This window comes from Aulostomus chinensis, chromosome 23 (genome assembly GCF_037954235.1).
Source record: "Aulostomus chinensis isolate RoL2024-O1b breed Wild chromosome 23, RoL_Achi_v1.0, whole genome shotgun sequence".
Taxonomy (NCBI): domain Eukaryota; kingdom Metazoa; phylum Chordata; class Actinopteri; order Syngnathiformes; family Aulostomidae; genus Aulostomus; species Aulostomus chinensis.
The window spans coordinates 7,437,926-7,457,067 of NC_141342.1; the positions used below are offsets into that span (position 1 = coordinate 7,437,926).

Consider the following 19,142-nt stretch of genomic DNA (forward strand, 5'->3'; position numbering starts at 1 on the left):
TCATCACTGCGGCCTGGACAGGCAAACTAGAAGTACTAATGGCTTGTTTGTAATTCTTTGTGTAGCTATGTGCATTTGGCCATGGATGACATCAGCAGGGGTTTGAAGTGTACTTCCCATTAATGTTTTCTGGGGTAGTTTTTCCTCACTCAGATCAAGGCTTTAAGGACAGGGGGTGTCTTACCTTTTACAGACTGTAAAGCCCCTTTTGGCACATTGTGATTATGGACTGTACAAATAAAAATTGTCTGGCAGTCAGGCATTAAAAAGCTTCACAATGAGTTCTCCCAACCCAATATGAATGGGATTTTTATACGGAGTTTTGGATTTCAGCCACAAATAAGCTCTGTGGCAGCAAAAATTTATTAGGCTCACACTTTTGTTTCACAAATTACTGTTGAAAAATGAACACCATTGTTATGATTTATCTTTATGTTTTATGCCCTCACCTCTGATCATAAGGTTTGACCAAGAGGACGAGGTCATTGATACAAATGAACAAAGTTAGATTCTACTGGGGCTGGGCCCTGCCTTAGTTATTGGGTGAGCGTCACTGCTGCTTCACACTACAGTCACACTTTCATCTCTTGAAATATCAAGGTGCCTGGTGCTGTTTGGTTCAACTACTCTATTTCAAACAGACAATAATCACTGAAAATCTCACATTGCCCCTGTCAGTCAGGATGTCCCCCAAGGCTCACTACTTGCCCTCATTCTCTTCACTTAATTTCGTTACACTGCTCCACATTTGGCTTTACCTCCTGACCAATGTAATCACTGCACTCCACCCTGATTCCACCCTCTATAGTTGCCCTTGAGACATCAAAACCTGGATACAGACATCATTTGAATTTAAAGCAGGTGATAAGACTTGGAATTTTATTTGTCCAGAGAATCCTTTTGATTTTCATTTTCTAAGATTTTTATGATGTCAGAGTTTGTTTTATAAAATTGTAGTTTCACGTTTTACATTGGGTGTGTATTACATTGGCTACCATTTGTGACGCTATCATTATTGAGAGGCTGAAATTTTCTCTGAAGGATTCTTGCTTAATTTGAATAAATAAAGCCAAAGAATTCTATATGATTGTATTCCCTCTTGGTAAAATATCTCCAGCAACACTCAAAAGTGTCACACATTTTGCCTAGGGACCCTCCAAACATCATAAACCACAACCCAAGTCCCATTTGCTGCTATGTTAATATTGAGAAGCATTTTCAAGATAAGACAACGACAAACCTGTTCTTTGAGGGTTCATCATCATAGGTTGCACATGATCATAACTTACACCACTGCATTACGGAAGGTCCCCCAGTTTGGACTGGTAATTTTCAGTGTTGCAGGAAGCATTTTTATGAGAAAAGCCACTGTGCAAGAGGCTATTTCCGCATTGGGTTTCAATGTGACATGAAAAGTGTTCAGTCATTTTGATCGCCTACTGGCAGACAGAGCTGATTTGGTGGGTAACCATAGAAACAACACAGGTGCCACATATTTCTTTACTCAAGTACACTCAAAGAGGCAGTTTACACTTTAAATTGAAAAGTGTTTCCATGAAAACTTCTTCCGGAGTCAAGTTCAACTGTCTCCCTGTGCACCCCCAGAAGAGATAAACTCACATATGCAAACTTGTGTAACCCTTTAACTACCACACTATTTTATATGTCAATGTGATTATGAGAGAACAGGAATGCTCTGGAGAAACCTCCTTGGCTATCTGACAGCTATCATGTAAGACCTCTCAAACAATAAAATGCTAACATGCAAATGATAGAAACATTCTTGCTGCTGCCATTGCTACAAAAAAGTGTCAAGTTGGCTGTAAATGTTAGCATGCTAACTTGTTGGCATCATGCCATCATCACTCATCCACCCCCGGAGCTTTGCCACTGTGGAGCTGATTAACTGCTGTGGTGACTTCTGCCCTAGATTGGACAACCCCCCCCCCCCCAAGAACTCCCCCAAACTGTTTCTTCCATGGGATATGTGTTGGTGGGATTGAGGAAGTCCTCAAAGTATTCCTTCCACCGCCCAATTATCTCCCCAGTTGACATCTGCAGCCTCCCCACAGGTGACGGATGGTTTGCCAAAACCTTTTTAGAGCCGACCGATAGTCATTCTCCATGGCCTCACTGAACTCCTCCCACGTCCGAGTTTTTGCATTGGCTTGGTTTTTCCATGGCTGCGCACCACATGGCCTGCTGGTACCAGTCGGCTGCCTCTGGAGACCTACAGGCCAACCATGCCCTGGAAGCCTCCTTCTTCAGCCTGATGGCTCCGCTCAGCTCTGTTGTCCACCATCAGGTTTGGGGATTACTGCCGTGACCAGCCCCAGCAGCCTTATAACAACAGCTCACAACAGCCGCCTAAACAATGGCAGAGTGGGACATGGCCCATTCGGGCTCAGTGTCCCCCACTGCCCCTGGGATGTGGTCAAAGCTCTGCCAGAAGTGGGAGTTGAAGATCATTCTGATTGGTTCTTCCTCCAGGCATTCCCAACAAACCTTCACTACTCGTCTGGTCCTGCCCGGTCTGCGCAGCATCTTCCCCTGCCACCTGATCCAGCTCACCACAAGATGGTGATCAGCTCCCCTCTTCAACTGAGTGTCCAGAACATGCGGCTGCAGGTCAGATGATACAACTATAAAATCAATCATAGACCTACGACCTAGGATTTCCTGGTGCCACGTGCACTGGTGGGCATCCTTATGTTTAAACATGGTGTTAGTTATGGACAAACTGCAACCTGCACTAAAAATTGTCCAATAATTGCACACTACTCCGGTTAAGGTTTGGCTTGCCATTCCTCCCAATCACGCTGTCATCGCCCACATGAGTGTTGAAGTCGAGTCCCCAGTCAGGAAACCATCCAGCACCCTTCCCAAGGACTCCAAAAAGGGTGGACATTCTGAACTGCTGTTCTGTGCGCAAGTGCAGACCACCATCAGGACCCGTTCCCCGACCCAAAGGCACAGGGAAAAAACCCTTTTGTCCACCAGAGTAAACCCCAACGTATAGGCACAGAGTCTGGGGGCTATCAAAAAGCCCACGCTGGCCCTCCGCCTCTCACCCAGAGCAACTCAAGTGAAGGTTAGAGTCCAACCCCTCTCAAGGACTTTGGTTCTGGACTTGGAGCTATGTGTCAGTGAAATGAGCCTGACTATATCGAGCCGATAATGCTTGACCTCTTCCACCAGCTCCGGCTTCCTGTCAGAGAGGTAATGTTACATGTCCCAAAAGCCGGCTTCCATGCCTTGGGATCAGACAGCCAAGGCACCCACCTTGAACTGCTGCCCAAACCACATAGCACCGGAACCTTCCAGTTCCTCCTACAGGTGGTGGGTCCATGGGAGGACTAGTCCATGTATTCCTTTCTGGCTGGGCCTGGCCAGACCCCATAGACTAAGGCCCGGCCACCAGGTACTTGCTATCGGACAAGAGTGCTGTACTTTTGCTAGCAGCTCACAGCAAAAATCCCCAAAAGGACACTGAATTTAATGGGAGTGTTGATGAAAAATGATCAAATTCCCTTTTTTTCAGAGCTACACCACCTGTCATTATTGACAGACGAATGACCTCAAACCCTGAGCATTAGCTAAGATTTAACATGCTAATGATTATACGTGGATTTAGTGTATTTCCGGCCAGTAACACAACCTCAACTCTTGACCACTGGCATTTGTATGTGTTACTATTATCATGCTGGTTCATATTCTATTATTTTGTTTTTTCACATGAATGACCTCAAATCCTCAGCATTACCATGAACATACTAATGCTAACCCACATATAATTAATATGTTCATGCTAATTTGTGTTTTTGGTGTATTTGATGCCAAAAACACTACCTTTTATCATTTGTGTTTGCACTTGTTAGCATTAACATTCTATTGTTGATGTTGGGTTTTTATGCATTCGATGTCTGAAGCATGATCTAAGAGGACTGTAAACATTAAAGCCCCAAGCATTGTTTGCCATCAGCCTGTGACTATGCCACACAGAGCAGATGGCCCAGGTCGCAGGCCCATTCAAAATACGGTCTGAAATTGGTCTCTAAACAATTTGCAAGTAACAGTACTTCCTTTGCTTTTCTGCCAGCTGCAACACTGTATTTTTTGTGATTCTTTGTATGGGTAATGTACCTGACTTATCTAACTCTCTGTCTGTGTCTTAATAGAGCAGTACCATCTGAATAAAGCCACACATGGTCTGTTTGGACAAAGTTTTCCACATCCTTACAGCAACCACAGTACAGTGAGACTCAACAAATATACCTCCCTCAAAGCTGTGGGTAAGTTGGACACAGTCCTACACATAAAGACACAAATGACTCCAACTGGCACACTAAACTTTGTAGTGGTATCCTGTCAACTTATGAAGGACTCTTTGGTTTTTGTCACAGAGAGAGGTGATTTTTAAACAGAAGGTCACATGCTGCTCCTTCCAGGCCCTCTGGTGTGATTGGTTTGATACTGTAACTGATGTGAAGTCTGGTTTCCTTTGCAGGGAGTTATTGCACAAAATTGATGCTTTACCTGAAATTTCTAACAGATTCGTGAATTCATGAATACATTTGTTCCATTATAGGATTTTTCGGACAATCCAGAAAGTAGGAAACACTTATACCTAATATACATAGTCAAGTCAATTTTATTTATATAGCACCAAATCACAACAAAAGTTGTCTCATGACAGTTTACAAGTAGAGCAGGTCTAGTACCGCACTCCTTCAATGAATTTACACCCAACAATTCTCTATGAGCAAGCACATCCTGCAACAGTGGCGATGAAAACCTTCCTTTTAACAGGCAAGATCATCGAGCAGACCCAGGCTCAATGGGGACGGCCTTCTGCTTTGACCAGTTGGGGGGAAAGAGCGAGAGAGCGGGGCAGAGACAAAGACAGATAATGGAGGAAGACAGATATGTAGAAGGAAAGAGTGGGACAGAGATGAAGAAAGAGAGAAAGGGAAGAGACTGATGGACAGACGGGGACATGAGCAGGTGTAGCTGGGGGTGGTAGCTTGAGCTTCTTCAGGTCTGCTGCCTCCTCCAGCAGCACCCGGGATCTGGGATGAGGGGGGCCCGAAGGCTCCGGAGAAGAAGACGAATTAGTAATATGTATGAGTATGATTTATGTATGACACATATAGGAGGACAGAGAGGAAAGAGAGGAGGAGAGAGAAGCCCAGTGCACCATGGGAGATCCCACAGCAGCCGAAGCCTATAGCAGCATATCTAAGGGCCAGCCTGAGCAGCCCTAAGCAGCCCAACTATAAGCCTGAAAGGAAGGTCTTTAGTCTGCTCTTAAAGGTCGAGAGGGTGTCTGCACCCCGGACCGAAACTGGGAGACGGTTCCACAGGAGGGGAGCCTGGTAGCTGAAGGCTCTGGCTCCCATTCTACATTTAGAAACTCTAGGAACCACCAGAAACCCCGCATCCTGGGAGCGAAGGGTTCTAGCTGGATAATAGGGGACTATGAGGTATGGTAGGTAGGTATGAAGGAGCCTGACTGTTGAGAACTTTGTATGTTTGTTTTGTAGGAGAATTTTGATTTCTATTTTAAATTTGACAGGGAGCCCATGCAGAGAAGCCAGTACAGGGGAGACATGGTCTCTTCTACTAGTTCTCGTCAACACCCGGGCAGCAGCATTTTGGACCAGCTGGAGAGTCTTTAGGGACTTACTGGTGCAGCCTGATAGGAGGGAATTGCAGTAATCCAGCCTGGAAGTAACAAAGGCATGGACTAGTTCTTCTGCATCTTTTTGAGACAGGATGATGTCTGATCTTAGCAATGTTTCGTAAATGAAAGAAAGCAGTCCTAGAAATTTGCTTAACGTGGGCATTAAAGGACAGATCCAGATTGAAAAGAACTCCTAGGTTCCCTACGGTCGTGCTGGGGGCCAAGGTAATTCCTTCCAGGGTATCTATCTCATTAGATAGGGTGTCTCTAAGATGTTTTGGGCCCAGGACAATGACTTCAGTTTTGTCAGAGTTTAATAAAAGGAAATTATGGGTCATCCAAGTTTTTATCTCCTTTGGACAGGACTCCAGTTTAGTCATCTGATTTATTTCATGAGGATGCATTGATAAGTACAGTTGTGTGTCGTCAGCATAGCAGTGAAAATTAATTGAGTGTTTCCAAATAATGTGACCGAGAGGAAGCAGATAAAGGGTGAAGAGGATTGGTCCAAGCACAGAGCCTTGAGGAACACCATACGTGACTGCAGTGGTTTCCGAGGGTTTTTCATTAGTTAGTACGAACTGAGATCGACCTAGTAAATATGACCTGAACCAGTTTACTGCAGTTCCTTTTATGCCAATGACATGTCCGTGTCTCTGTAGAAGGATATGGTGGTCAATGGTATCAAAAGCTGTACTAAGATCTAATAAGACCAGCACAGAGACCAGTCCCTCATCTGATGCTAGTAGGAGGACACTGGTAACTTTGACTAGTGCTGTTTCTGTGCTATGATGAATCCTAAAACCTGACTGGAAATCCTCTAATAAGCTGTTGCTATGGAGAAAGTCACAGAGCTGTTTAGCAACTGCTTTCTCTCCTGAATTTTGGAGAGAAATGGAAGATTTGATATTGGTCTGTATTTGGCCAAAAACTTCTGGAACCAGGGTTGCTTCTTGGAGAAGGGGTCTAATTCCTGCCACTTTAAAGGACTGTGGGACATAACCAGATAATAGCGACACATTGATCATATCTAAGAGGGATGTGCTAACGAGGGGTAGAGAGTCCTTAAGTAGCTTGGTTGGGATGGGGTCTAGGAGACAGGTGGATGGTTTAGAGGAGGAAATTGAACTGCGCTTATGAAGGCTAACGGTAGAAAAACTGTCAACTGTCAAAGTGTATGTCTGGTTCTAGAGCTGCCTCTAAGGCTTCTGAGGTTACAGGTGCCAAGTTGTCAGCTCATGGCAAAAGGAGGTGATTTTCCTCTCTAATAAGGACAATTTTGTCATTAAAGAAGTCCATGAAGTCTTTGCTGCCCAGGAAAACAGGAATGCTAGGTTCAGTAGAGCTGTGGCTCTCTGTCAGTGTGGCTACAGTACTGAAGGAGAACCTGGGGTTGTTCATGTTTTCCTCTATTAGTGCTGAGTAGTAGGCTGCTCTGGCCATACAAAAGGCTACAATAATGACTTTATGTGATTTGAGAACTAAACTGGATATAAACTCTGGGAATTCAGATAAGAATTCAGAGTAAGGACCAGGAGGGCGGTACACAATGATATATAAGAGTGGCTGTATTGTTTTCCAGGCTGGATGAGACAAACTAAGTATAAGGCTTTCAAATGAATTGAAACTTATTTTGGGTTTGGGATTTATTACCAAACTTTTGTCAAAAATGGCAGCAACTCCACCTCCTCATTTGTAGGTGGCCGTAATGGGGGAGGGCTCAGTCAATCCGACATCTGTTCTCAAATCCACGCTGATTGGGATGTATGAAGGAAACGTGCATGGATTCCAGCTCTCGCACAGATTGATGCATCCAGATTTTTTCTTGCATGCACAACTTTCGGGATTCTTTCGACTGCAGTTTTTTTAGTCTGGGATCCAGGCAAGTATTGATACATGAGGCCCCAGGCTTCTGATTGGAATCACATCCAACCTATGGAGTTCCCTTAGCTGCAGCTTTCCAGGCCAAACAGATGTCGCCAACCTGGCTGTCCATGCCACATACATCAACACTGACTGTAGCTCCTGGAGTAGCATCATCATACCCTCCAGCACAGGTGACTGTAGGTGCTGCAGGTTGGTTATGAGTGTATAGCAACAACTAGCGAGCTTGCACTGACTGAACAAAGTAAACTGCATAATTTCAGGTGGTTGCTCATCTAGTATGCCAGTCGTTCTTAGCATCACCTTTCCTACCTGTTCAGCCTGTGCCAGTCCCAGCACTTCAAAAATTAGTGAACAGCAGTGTGAGGGAGTTCACAGAGTTGAACATGGAATTGAATCATCTGCTAAATAAACAGTTATCGGAGCGTGATAGATAACAAGTTGGATTGAGCAGCTGTTGCTAGAGGCAATCCACTTTGCTGCACAGTCCTGCCGCCATTATACGCAACCTTTCCTCTACCTTAGCAATATGGAAAGACTCATCATCTGGCCCAAGGAGAGGTGAGTGCCATCTTGAATTCTCCTTACGTCAGAGGAAGAGATTTTAAAGATTTCAAATGTTTCACCCTCCATGTTGGAAGAAATGCTCACTTCACTGGAAGGTCCCAATGGGATGGAGCTGATGTCAACAGGTCATATGGACAGAATTATCACTAGGCTGAGGAAGCAGGTATAGGGTGAAGAGGACTGATCCAAGCACAGACCCTTGTGGGACACCATAACTGACTGTAGTGGTTTCAGAGGGATTATCATTAGTGACTATGAATTGAGATTGACCTTATAAATATGACCTAAACCAATGTAAATGTGACCTAAACCAGTTTCGAGTGGTTCCTTTAATGCCAATGACACGTTCATGTCTCTGTAGAAGGACATGGTGGTCAATGGTATCAACAGATGAGAGACGAGTCCCTCATCTGATGCCAGGAGGAGGTCAGTAGTAAATTTGACGAGTGCTGTTTCTGCCCTATGATGAACCCTGAAACCTGACTGGAAATAATAAGCTGTTGCTTGTTCTTGTGCTTGCTCTTGTTGTGGAGAAAGTCATAGGGCTGTTTAGCAACCGTTTTCTCCAGAATTTTGGAGAGAAAAAGCCAATTTGATATTGGTCTGTAGTTGGCCAAAACTTCTCGATCCAGGGTTGTTGTTGTTGTTGTTTTTTTGTTGTTGTTTTTTGAGAAGGGGTTTAATTACTGCGGGCTGCAACCAGATAAAAGTGACGCATTCATCATATCTAAGAGAGAGGAACTAACTTGGGGTAAAGAGTCTATAAACAGCTTAGTTGGGATGGGGTCTAGAAGACAGGTGGCTGGTTTAGAGGAGGAATTATTGTGCTAAGCTCATGAAGGCTAATGGGAGAAAAACTATCCAAGTGTGTGTCTGGTCCCACAGCTGCCTCTGGAGTGATAGGTGCCATGTTGTAAGCTGATGGTAGGAGGAGAAGAACTTTCTCCTAATAAGTAGAATTTTGTCATTAAAGAAGTCCATGAAATCCTTGCTACCCAGGGAAACAGGAATACAGCAAGAAGAACCTAAGCTTAGCTCCCTCTTTACCACAAAAGACCTGTTTAGTACCCGCATCACTGCAGATGCCACCCCGCCTGTCAATCTCCTGCTCCTTTCCTACCCTTACTCATGAACAAGATCTCAAAATATTTAATCTCCTCCACCTGAGGCAGGACCTTAAGCCTTGGCGGAGTCCAACTATGCCGCCCATTGGTTCGCTGTGAGACTCCAGCTCCTGTCACAGATGTTTATTTAACACTGTAGAATTAAAAATGCAGAACAATAAAGAAAAAATGTTAGCTATTATAGAACAATAGCACTGTTAGCAGCATTGCTAATGATAATTATTAACATATAAAATTATACTGACCACTTTAGCCTGCTCCTCAATTAACGGCAGTCATCCCCCCAGGCAATCTTCAGGTTAAACAAAAATGCAATCTCCAACACAAACTCTTATATATCACATTCACAAGTGTAGTGAACCACAAGTGATAATAAAAAAGACTACAAAAACAAAACTTGCCATGCAAAACCGCTGCTATAGGTGCTCTCCCATCAGTGTGAAAGTTTACGGAGCTAGTAGCCACCACTTCCAGTTTTAGAATTAGATGGTTTTAACCTCTTCAGGCCCAAGCTGTTTTTTAAGATGCATTTTTTATTTCTCTTTGCTATTTGGGCTTATTGGACCCTAAATAGAATAAAAATGAAGAATCATCTTTTGATGTGATGTAGTTTTAGAGAAAAATGATGTCCACATGTGGATTCTTGGTCAGAGTTTCCATAAAACCCAATTAAATCACCATTGTGTTATAGAATGAAAAACTCTTTATTTCCACCTTGAACACATACACACATATTTTTGAACATGTTTTGAATATCAGAGTAAAAACAACATGAACAAAATAAATAAAAATGCTGCCCCTTTTTGACAGTCACATGAACAAAATAAATAAAAATCAGGTGACCCCTGATGACCTTCACAGAATCTCTGACATCACACTGCCATCACCTATGTGTGAAAGACTGAGTAACAGTTGCGTTCGGTTTGCATGCACAAGAACACTTTGCAGGTCACACAGCGCCCTCGGGTTCTTCCAGTGCAGCCTGGTTGTCTGCAGCGCATGGCATTCTTCAGGCCCATCATCTCTGGGAGGTGGGCATTAGCCCTCCTGCGGACCGAGACATGGGGCACCTCTGTCACATGACGTTTTACCCCTTGTTGTGCACCTTGTTGTGCACCTTCTTCCTCTGATTGTTCCGATAGGTCAGCATCTGCACCATGATGCTGGGCCAAGAGGATCCTTGCCACTTCCATACGGAACTCAAGGAACTGGATGGGTTTTGTCTTTGGTCGAGCACTTATTACATGGTCTTTGCGATAGAGTAGCCAGCTGTTGGCTAAAGCCAGATCTGTGAAGTGCATGACCATCCGCATTGTCCACTCCTTAGTACGGGTGCTCATGCAATAGTAACTGATCATTCTATCGATCAAGTCAACTCCACCCATCTTGGTGTTGTACTCACGGACAATGCTTGGTCGCGGAACAGGGACATATTTTTTCAACTTCTTGTCCCAGCGCTGGCAGGTGTCCTCAGGCTGTGTACCGTGAACAACAGACATCAGCAATACAGGCTTGTTGTCGTACCACTTCACTACACACAGTTTTCCATCTTCAGCGGACACTTCTGCTGAGGTACCTCTTCCTGCGCTTTTCATGGCTTTGTCACTGGGTAACTTTTTGTTCGCTCCAGCGAGTCGGTTCTTCATTATTGTACCAGTTATGTACAGCTCCTTCTCCATCATTTGTTGCGCACCTTTGATGGTGGTGAAGAACCGGTCACAATACACATTTGTGCCGGGTTTCAGGGTTTGACAAGGACGCTCAATGACTAAGCTTCCCAAGCCCAGGTCCTCGGGTTCTTCGACCCTCTCGATCAGTGATTGTGTACCTTGATAGAGCTCAAAGTCAAGCACAATGCCATCTGCTGTAGCACACACAAAGTTCTTTATGCCAACTGGGTTGGGCTTCATTGGCAGATATTGTCTGTACGGACAGGCTCCCGTGAAGGGTATCATTTGGTCATCAATAGATGCGCAATCAGGTCGATTCAGAGACTTGCAGCCTCGCAGAATCCGCTCCAGAAAAGGCCTCACCTTCCAGAATTTGTCAGACATCTTCAGATCTTCAGGCACATCATCATCAATTACCACTTTTATTGCTCCCCTCAGTTTGAAGAATCTGGCACACGTGAATCTGTCAGTGATGGCAGTGATTTTAAAGGCTTTGGACCAATACATCTTAATGGTTGGGTATCGGATGCAGGACATTAGAATACAGGCACCAAAAAAGTTGTAGACCTCATCGACTGACATGTTGAGCGGGTCCCCACTCCTAGACAGTGACATGGCATTAGAACATGTTGAAATCAGTGTCATCAGATCTCTATCGATGTACTGGTCAAAATACTCTAGTGGGGTCCAGCCATGTCTGTCCAGATCGCTTTCGTCCTGATGCTGATACTCTGCAAGGTTTGGCGTCAATGGAGTAGCCTTCCAGCGTATTCCACGTCCTGCACAACCAGAATCAGAATAAAATAGTATTTAGTATGTATAGTATTTATTTTTATATTTATTGAAACAGTTCTATAATTATACAGTTTTATATTTTTATATTTATTAGTATGTATAGTATTTATTGCAGTAAGTTACATTTTATCTATGTAAGCAAAAAAACTTGAATCTGTGTAGACGTTTACATGAAATTTGAAGATTTACCCTCAGGGCATGCTAAAATAATAACAATTACCTTGTTTGGACTCTACATTTTTATTTTTTGGGGTTTGGCTTGGTCCTGGTGTTGGCTCCTCAGAGTCCTCAGAGTCATCTTCTGCATCTTCAGTCTCAGTCGGTACAATTCAACATCGATGTCTGTATCATGGTCCATAACACAAGGGCCAATAATCTGGACAACCTCTTTGAAAAGGCAGGGTGGGATGCTGTCAAGAGGACAATAGGAAGGCCTGAGGTGCTGTACAATATCAGTTAAAAATGGGAGGGAGACTTGTTCAAAATTCTCAAAGACAGCAGGGCATATAGGAGGGACAGCAGGATCTGAAGCAGACGGCAAAAGGGAGGACCTAATATCAGAAATTTTATCAAAAAAGAAATTCAGGAAATCTTCACACAGTTTGATTGAAGGAATGATAGCACTCTGATCACCGGGGTTCAAAAGATTATTCAAAGTACTTAAGAGAAACCGATGCTAATGGCTGTTAAGTTTCTATTGAATCTTGTGTCAGCTAACTTTTAGTAAATTTGACAGCTTTTTGATAATTGAAAAGACTCTCATTTAAGATTTCCAAGGAAACTTGTAGATGATCTTTCTTCCACTTTCTCTCAGTACATCTGCATGTGCATCTTAACGTGCGAGTGGTGTTGTTCAGCCAAATCTCTCCTACACGCTTCGAGCATTTGCGCCTAAAGGAAGTCACTGACTCTAATATGTCAGTAGAGGGACCATTAAACAAGTCCAAGAGCTCATTAAGAGTGAGACCACAATTGTGATCCTGCAGTACAGAGTTGCAAAAAGCTTCAGAGAATTTACTGGCAGTTGAAGGGTTAATTGTGCGCACACAGCACTCCGTGGCACACAGTTTAACCAGGGAATGAGGCAGTGTGATGTTGAATAAAACAGCAAAGTGGTCGGAGATGTGTGTGTCAACAATCTCAGTGACTTGTAACTCCAGACCCAAAGACAATATGAGGTCCAGTGTGTGACCCTTTTCATGTGTTGGGTCAGATACAGACTGAACAATATTAAGAGTCGGTAAGGTTCAGAAAATCTAAGAGTACCAAGGGACGCGATTCGCAGCAGACATGAATATGAAAGTCCCCAACAATTAAAAATGGGTCGTAGTTCACTGACAGTCCTGCCACAAAGTCAGTGAAGTCGCGAATAAAATCCTTATTGAGCTGAGGCGGACGGTAGACCACAGCGCACATGATGGGTGTACTGCAGTTTAAAACGAAAGTCTGCAGCTTAAAGCTGGAGAAAGAGATCTGCGGTGACAGACAACAATTGAAAGCTGGATTTATAAATAGATGCTACCCCTCCACCTCGGCCAGTGGATCGGGGGGAGCTGAAATACACGCAATCTGGTTGGGAGCAGTTCAGAAAACTGGATAGAGTCACCGATCTGAATCCATGTCTCCATCAGAAACATAAAATGTAATTCACGACAGGTGAAGAAGTCATTAAGAATAAATGTCTTGTTTGCTAGCGATCTAGCATTCAGGAGAGCCAGGCTAATGGTCGCCCCCCCGCCGGCCTGGTTGGATGCAAGGCACAGCAGCTGAAGGTTCCTGAAATCCACACCGCTGTCGCAGACCTGGCATCTGGGAGGGGGAACCAAAACCAGCAGGTGAGGGCAACCAGAGGCCGGGCATGGCGGAACAACAGGTCGACTCCAGCGATAGTACGGCGGAACAACATGTTGATTCCAGTGATGGTACACAGGTTGCCAGAGCAGCGCACACAATCCTCTGGGAAGATGGCTAGGATCCGTCCGTCGGGCAGATCGCTTTAAGTTCTTCAGTTTCACCAAGACACCTGCCCTCTTTCTGGGTTTGCGGAGATGCTTCCTCCGTGAAATGACAACCGGATACCGCCATAGGTAGGCCGGTACCACCGCCTGAGGTTTGATCACCCAGAACAATTTCTGGTAGTGTATTTTTCACGTGTTCCAACGTCAAGAAGTACTTGTCAATCATATACCAGTTGATCATATACCAGCAAGGCAAAGGAATCTTGGCACAGAGAGCAAAATAATGTAGCAAACAAACATAGTAGTAGAGCCCGTAGACGGCACGCCACACACGCTGGCGCCATTTTGGTGAACAAGAGAGCAAAGAAGTACCAATCATTGAACTGTCCACTTCAAACTACTCCTGAATAATCATGTAATTGATCAGCTGGTCTCTCAACGCTATTGACAACATAATTTTGACAAGGAAATCAGGACTGGAGGAGCCTGCCTGCTCTGACGGAACCCATCCTGTGGGCTATGTTTTCGATTCCTGGGGGAACTGGCGTGTCACGTGCTTGACACCATTTTCCGTGGACATCGAGGATCTCTACTTATTTGGATTCATGGTTGTGGGGCTTCTCCTCCTTGGATTTGGAGCTGCCCTCACATAACGGAAAATTGGCAAGACAACAGCTGCCACCAAATCTGGATCTCCACACCTGACTCTTATCTACAACATAATTAAGGAGGTTGGATAAGCGGTGCAACAACTGACTGTGTTAGTTCAAGAACTGAAACGCAAAGTGGAAACTATTCCAGAGGAATTGGCCCCTCTGCAAAGAGAGAGATGTTAAAGAACATAAAATTACAGTTTCATACGAATTGGACTGCAAGAGAAGACAGATTGGACTGTGTGCTCCTCTGCCCTAAACCCAAACACAGCAACCTTATCGGCTACTAAAGGACATCTGCCCCATTGTTTATCCTCCAGGAGAATTCCACCTGCATTGGTGACACAAATGGCACATACTATGCCCCCTTACCCCTCGTGCTCCTGACCTCCCCCCATCCTCCTCCCCTTCCCCCCAACCAAAATCCCGCCTCTGCCCTCTCCACCTCCCTAGGGGTGGCAGTGCCAAGACCTTGGCTGCAGCCTACCCTCCCCCAGGCTCAGCGGCGCCATGCACGTTTCGATGCCTCACTCTCACTCTGCCTCCAAGTTTAGCGTACACACACAATCAAATGTATATGTGCTTGTATAATTCTGATGTATGCCATTATTATGTTCAACCTGTAATAATTGTGATCATTTGAGATTGTTCTATCAGGCAATGAGGTGTGTAATTGAATTGCCCTCAAGGGACAAATAAAGGTTGATTGATTTGATTGATTGATTTTTGGGTGTGCGGACACACTAAGTACACATACATTTGTTGAATTATGCATGATAAGGGACCTTTATTACAAAAAACAGCTCTTCACAGCTCTAAGTGTCCTTTCAAGAGTTCAAGGAAATGCTTGTTGGGGATTCTTTTTTGTTGCTCTACGACAAGTGGCCACATAGTACATTAAAGTGATATTTCCTCCCAAAATAGTGTATTTTGCCTTTCAAGTACTCACAAATAAGTGCATTGGTTTCCAAAAGACATTTTTCGTTGTCACATCATTTTTTTCTGACTCTAGACTACAGAAAGACCCTGCCACATAGATTTACTGACAAGTGTTTGTTTACAAATTCACAGGCACATTATCCATTGGAGTCCACATCTTTTGTATCCGACAATATGCAGTTAATCAGCAAAGCAGTGACCCACTTGTTCTCATGGTTGCAGTATCCCTTTATAAGGAATGAAACCAAGAGCTGGTGCCATACCCAGCTCCTATATTCATGCGACAACATATAGCATGACATATACATTAAACATATAAACATATAAAAATAAATAAAGTCCATATATACAAGTAAATCACCTAGTCCATATAAAGGTACAAACAGATAAGTTAGAGAAGAGGCAGAAGGAAGAAAAAGCTTATTTTGTCCTGCCTCCTCCTTACAATTTTAAACATCATCACCATCTATAAACAACTTATATAATATCAAATTCTTTCAGAAACCTATAAATAATAAACTACCATTAATAACAAAACAAATCACAATATCTTCTTTAAAAAAAAACATCTTCTGAACAAAATCAACTTTCAAGCCCCACGTAGGAGTCCATGAATGATAGTTTGTAGCTGCATATGAATGCCTCAGTATTATACATCAAGACCATTCCATAGTGTGGCAGGATGGTCTGCTGTCCATCCCTTCCCCCCTCCTTCTGGCTTGATTTGCATCAGGTGTGGGTCTATGGCACTGACTGCGTGGAGGAGCCGCAGGTATTAGAGCTGCTCAGGTGTTACCTGGTTCAGTTGCTCTCTCGTCTCCCTTCGGACTGGTGTCCATGCGTGGCGTGGCACTTTGTGTGGCGCTCAGCGTGGTTGCTGTGTCAGATCTCTCCATATCTACCAAAATTGGTGTTGGCCTGCTGGCTGCGGCTGTGTAGGACTTGACTTGTCCATCGCTTTTTCGTGCCGTTTTCTTTAGGTATGTTTACTATAATTGGCAGCTTTAACTCAGCTTGCCAGCTCACCACTGACTTGTATTTTTATGTTTTCCTCAGTAGCGTTTCACTGTGGCCCGCAGTTCTCCTCCTCCTCCCTGTCGGAGGTTGTGCCGATCCTCCGTGTGGTAGGTGGCCTGTAACAAGGCTACCCCATTTTCCCATTATGAATACTCAGTTCTGTGTGTGTGTTCTTTATTGTTGTTTATGTGTGCGCGCTTTGCAGGCATGTTTGGGCCTGGCTGTGTGCTGTGGTGCTTCACCCATCGGGATTCTACTGCTGTCTTGTCTGGCGTCTTGAAGCACAGTTATCCACATTGATCGTGGCTATGAACTCACCACGGTCTTGGTTTTACCTTGTTTGTTTTTAATCCCCTTCAGCAACATGCTGTACCTTGATGATTCCCATTCATGCTGTATGCTTGAACACGTGACTCAGGTCTGCTCCAATCACAGTGGGCGGCTCTGATTAATTTTCCTGAGTAGCGTTTTGATTGGTTTATTGCATGTTTCCTTTTTTTGAGTGTATTATAATTTGATTTGCTTTCTTGTGTTTTAATTCATTTGATTGGTTTATTTGGTTATGTTTTGATTGTTTCTTCGGCCTACCACTTATGTATGGACTCACCTTTATTAGTGAGTCTGTGGTTAAAGTATGCAGCTGATGGATTTTGTCTTTTACCAAACAATTGAGAGAAAATAATTCTCATTAATTTCCTGGGGCTTAAGTTCATCCATTCCCTCACCTTCACCCCCCCCCCCCCCCGCGATGCACCTGCTTCTAAGGGTAATACAGACATTAGGATGTTTTAGATTACATTCCCCTCTTACATCATCACTACCTTGTCTTTCCATGAACATTTTTGAATACTTCCTGGTAATACATTATTATAGGTTTTAAACATAATTTGATCAGTTTAAAATTTCACAAAGTCATTGACTTTCAAACAAACGATTGATATGGGCATGATGCACAATCCTTATTCTTTTTGCAATGTGCAAATCATTTGTAAAGGTGGCTGCCTATCTCTGTCATAGTCAAGTGGTGCCTCCTCCTTTCCTTGTGGTTCCCACTGTTTTTCCCTCCCTTTTTGTGTCTTCCCGTGCCCGAGCCGGGACTCGAACCCAGAACCTTCTTGCTGTGAGGCGACAGCGCTAACCACTGCACCACTGTGCAGCTGAGAGTATGATTTATGTATAACAAATAAGGAGGACAGAGAAGAGCCCAGTGCACCATGGGAGATTCCGTGGCAATCTAAGCCTAAAGCAGCATATCTAAGGGATAGCCTAAGCAGCCCAACTATAAGCTTGATCAAAAAGGAAGGTCTTTAGTCTAGTCTTAAATAAAGAGAGGGTGTCTGCATCGCGGATCGAAACTGGGAGAAAGTTCCTCTGGAGGGGAGCTTGATAGCTGAAGGCTCTGGTTCCAAAACTCAAGGAACACTTCTGGGTTCACCCATGCTTGAATAAGGCACGAGTTGCGGTGTTCCCACAGTTGAACTTTAAAAAATTTGAGATGCCAGCCTACACATGATGTAAGAACTGCAATAGCAAAATACACCAAAATTTCTCACTGTTACGTTTGATTACACAATTAACTACGACCAAGCCAAGAGGTTCCCGCCGAGATACTGAAGCAGGCCTTGCAGCCTCAGAAATGCCTGAGGAGGAGTCCTCAGGTGGAGATGGCCCAAACCTTGGAAACTCCAGTGCTGCAGGCTATTGCTTCTCTCCATGCCAAACTACGCTCAGTAAAAACAGAGATTGTGGACATACCGTAAATGACCAATTAGTAGGGGTTTATTTTGCAAAATCGATGTGGACCCAGGCGTTTAAAAGAGACCAGGCGTCTATTGGTAACGGGCTTTTCTTTATTTTGGCACTGGCCAGCACTGGGCCATTCTTTTTTTTTTTAGCAATAGGTATACAAGGTATAACAATATACAGTAGTACTTTAAAGAACAGTAGTGCAAATATCAAGATTGTCCAGAGAACACTTTACACAAGAACACTTTATTCGTAAGAAAAAGGGTGTGACAACTTGAGGCCCGTATACTTCGACTTCCACGACAGTCTCATGCGGCCAAGATAGCACATCTACACATTCACAACGTGTTGACGGCTGACACGTTAATTAAGTAAACATGCTTCGGTGTGCAACTACGCTAAAACAATGTCGGACTCGTAATTTTCTCTGGTCCACTGCCCAATTTAGTGAGTTATGACATGTTTAGCCGCATGCGTTCATTCCATTGCTGGATGTCGAGGTGGTGCTCAGATAACAACGTGGCTTTTGGAGCTCCTTCTGGGGAAAGCCTGGTCTGATTCGGAGAGATGGCGTCCATCCTACTTTGGATGGTGCATCTCTCTTATCTAGGAATATAGGCCAGTTTATTAGCAATACTAATCCCTGACAAGCACCCAGAGTTCAGACCAGCAAGCAGAGCTGCAGGTTAGCACGCCCCTCTGCTGGTTCCTTCGTGTTGTCACCCACCCAGCCTATAGAAACTGTGTCTACCCCGAGGCTGTATAAGCCTACACCCAAATCTGGAGGAAAAATTTATAGCAATTTAGTTAAAATTGAAACCACTGCTCCAGCAAACCAACCCAGCAAAACTATTAAATGTGGTTTGCTAAATATTCAATCTATCCCATCCAAGTCTCTCCTCGTGAACGATTTAATTACAAATTATCAAATTGGTGTATTAGCACTTACTGAAACCTGGGTGCAGCAAGATGAGTATGTCAGTTTAAATGAATCTTCCCTTCCTGGTTACATTAACCCTCGACCGAATAGTTAATTTAACTCATTTGAGAGCCTTACACTCAGCTTTTCCCACCCAGACTGGAAAGCAGAGAACCCTCTCTTACTT

The 19,142-nt window shown here is 44.0% G+C and overlaps 1 protein-coding gene across 1 annotated transcript in view; it reads left to right on the forward strand.

The window, feature by feature from the left end:
• shisa8b (shisa family member 8b) overlaps positions 1 to 19,142 on the forward strand; it is an 89,561-nt gene that overhangs the window by 30,353 nt on the left and 40,066 nt on the right. The window contains exon 4 of the mRNA XM_086195213.1: positions 4,179 to 4,292. Coding sequence (XP_086051339.1) covers positions 4,179 to 4,292 — 114 coding nt within the window. The remainder of the gene's footprint in view (positions 1 to 4,178; positions 4,293 to 19,142) is intronic.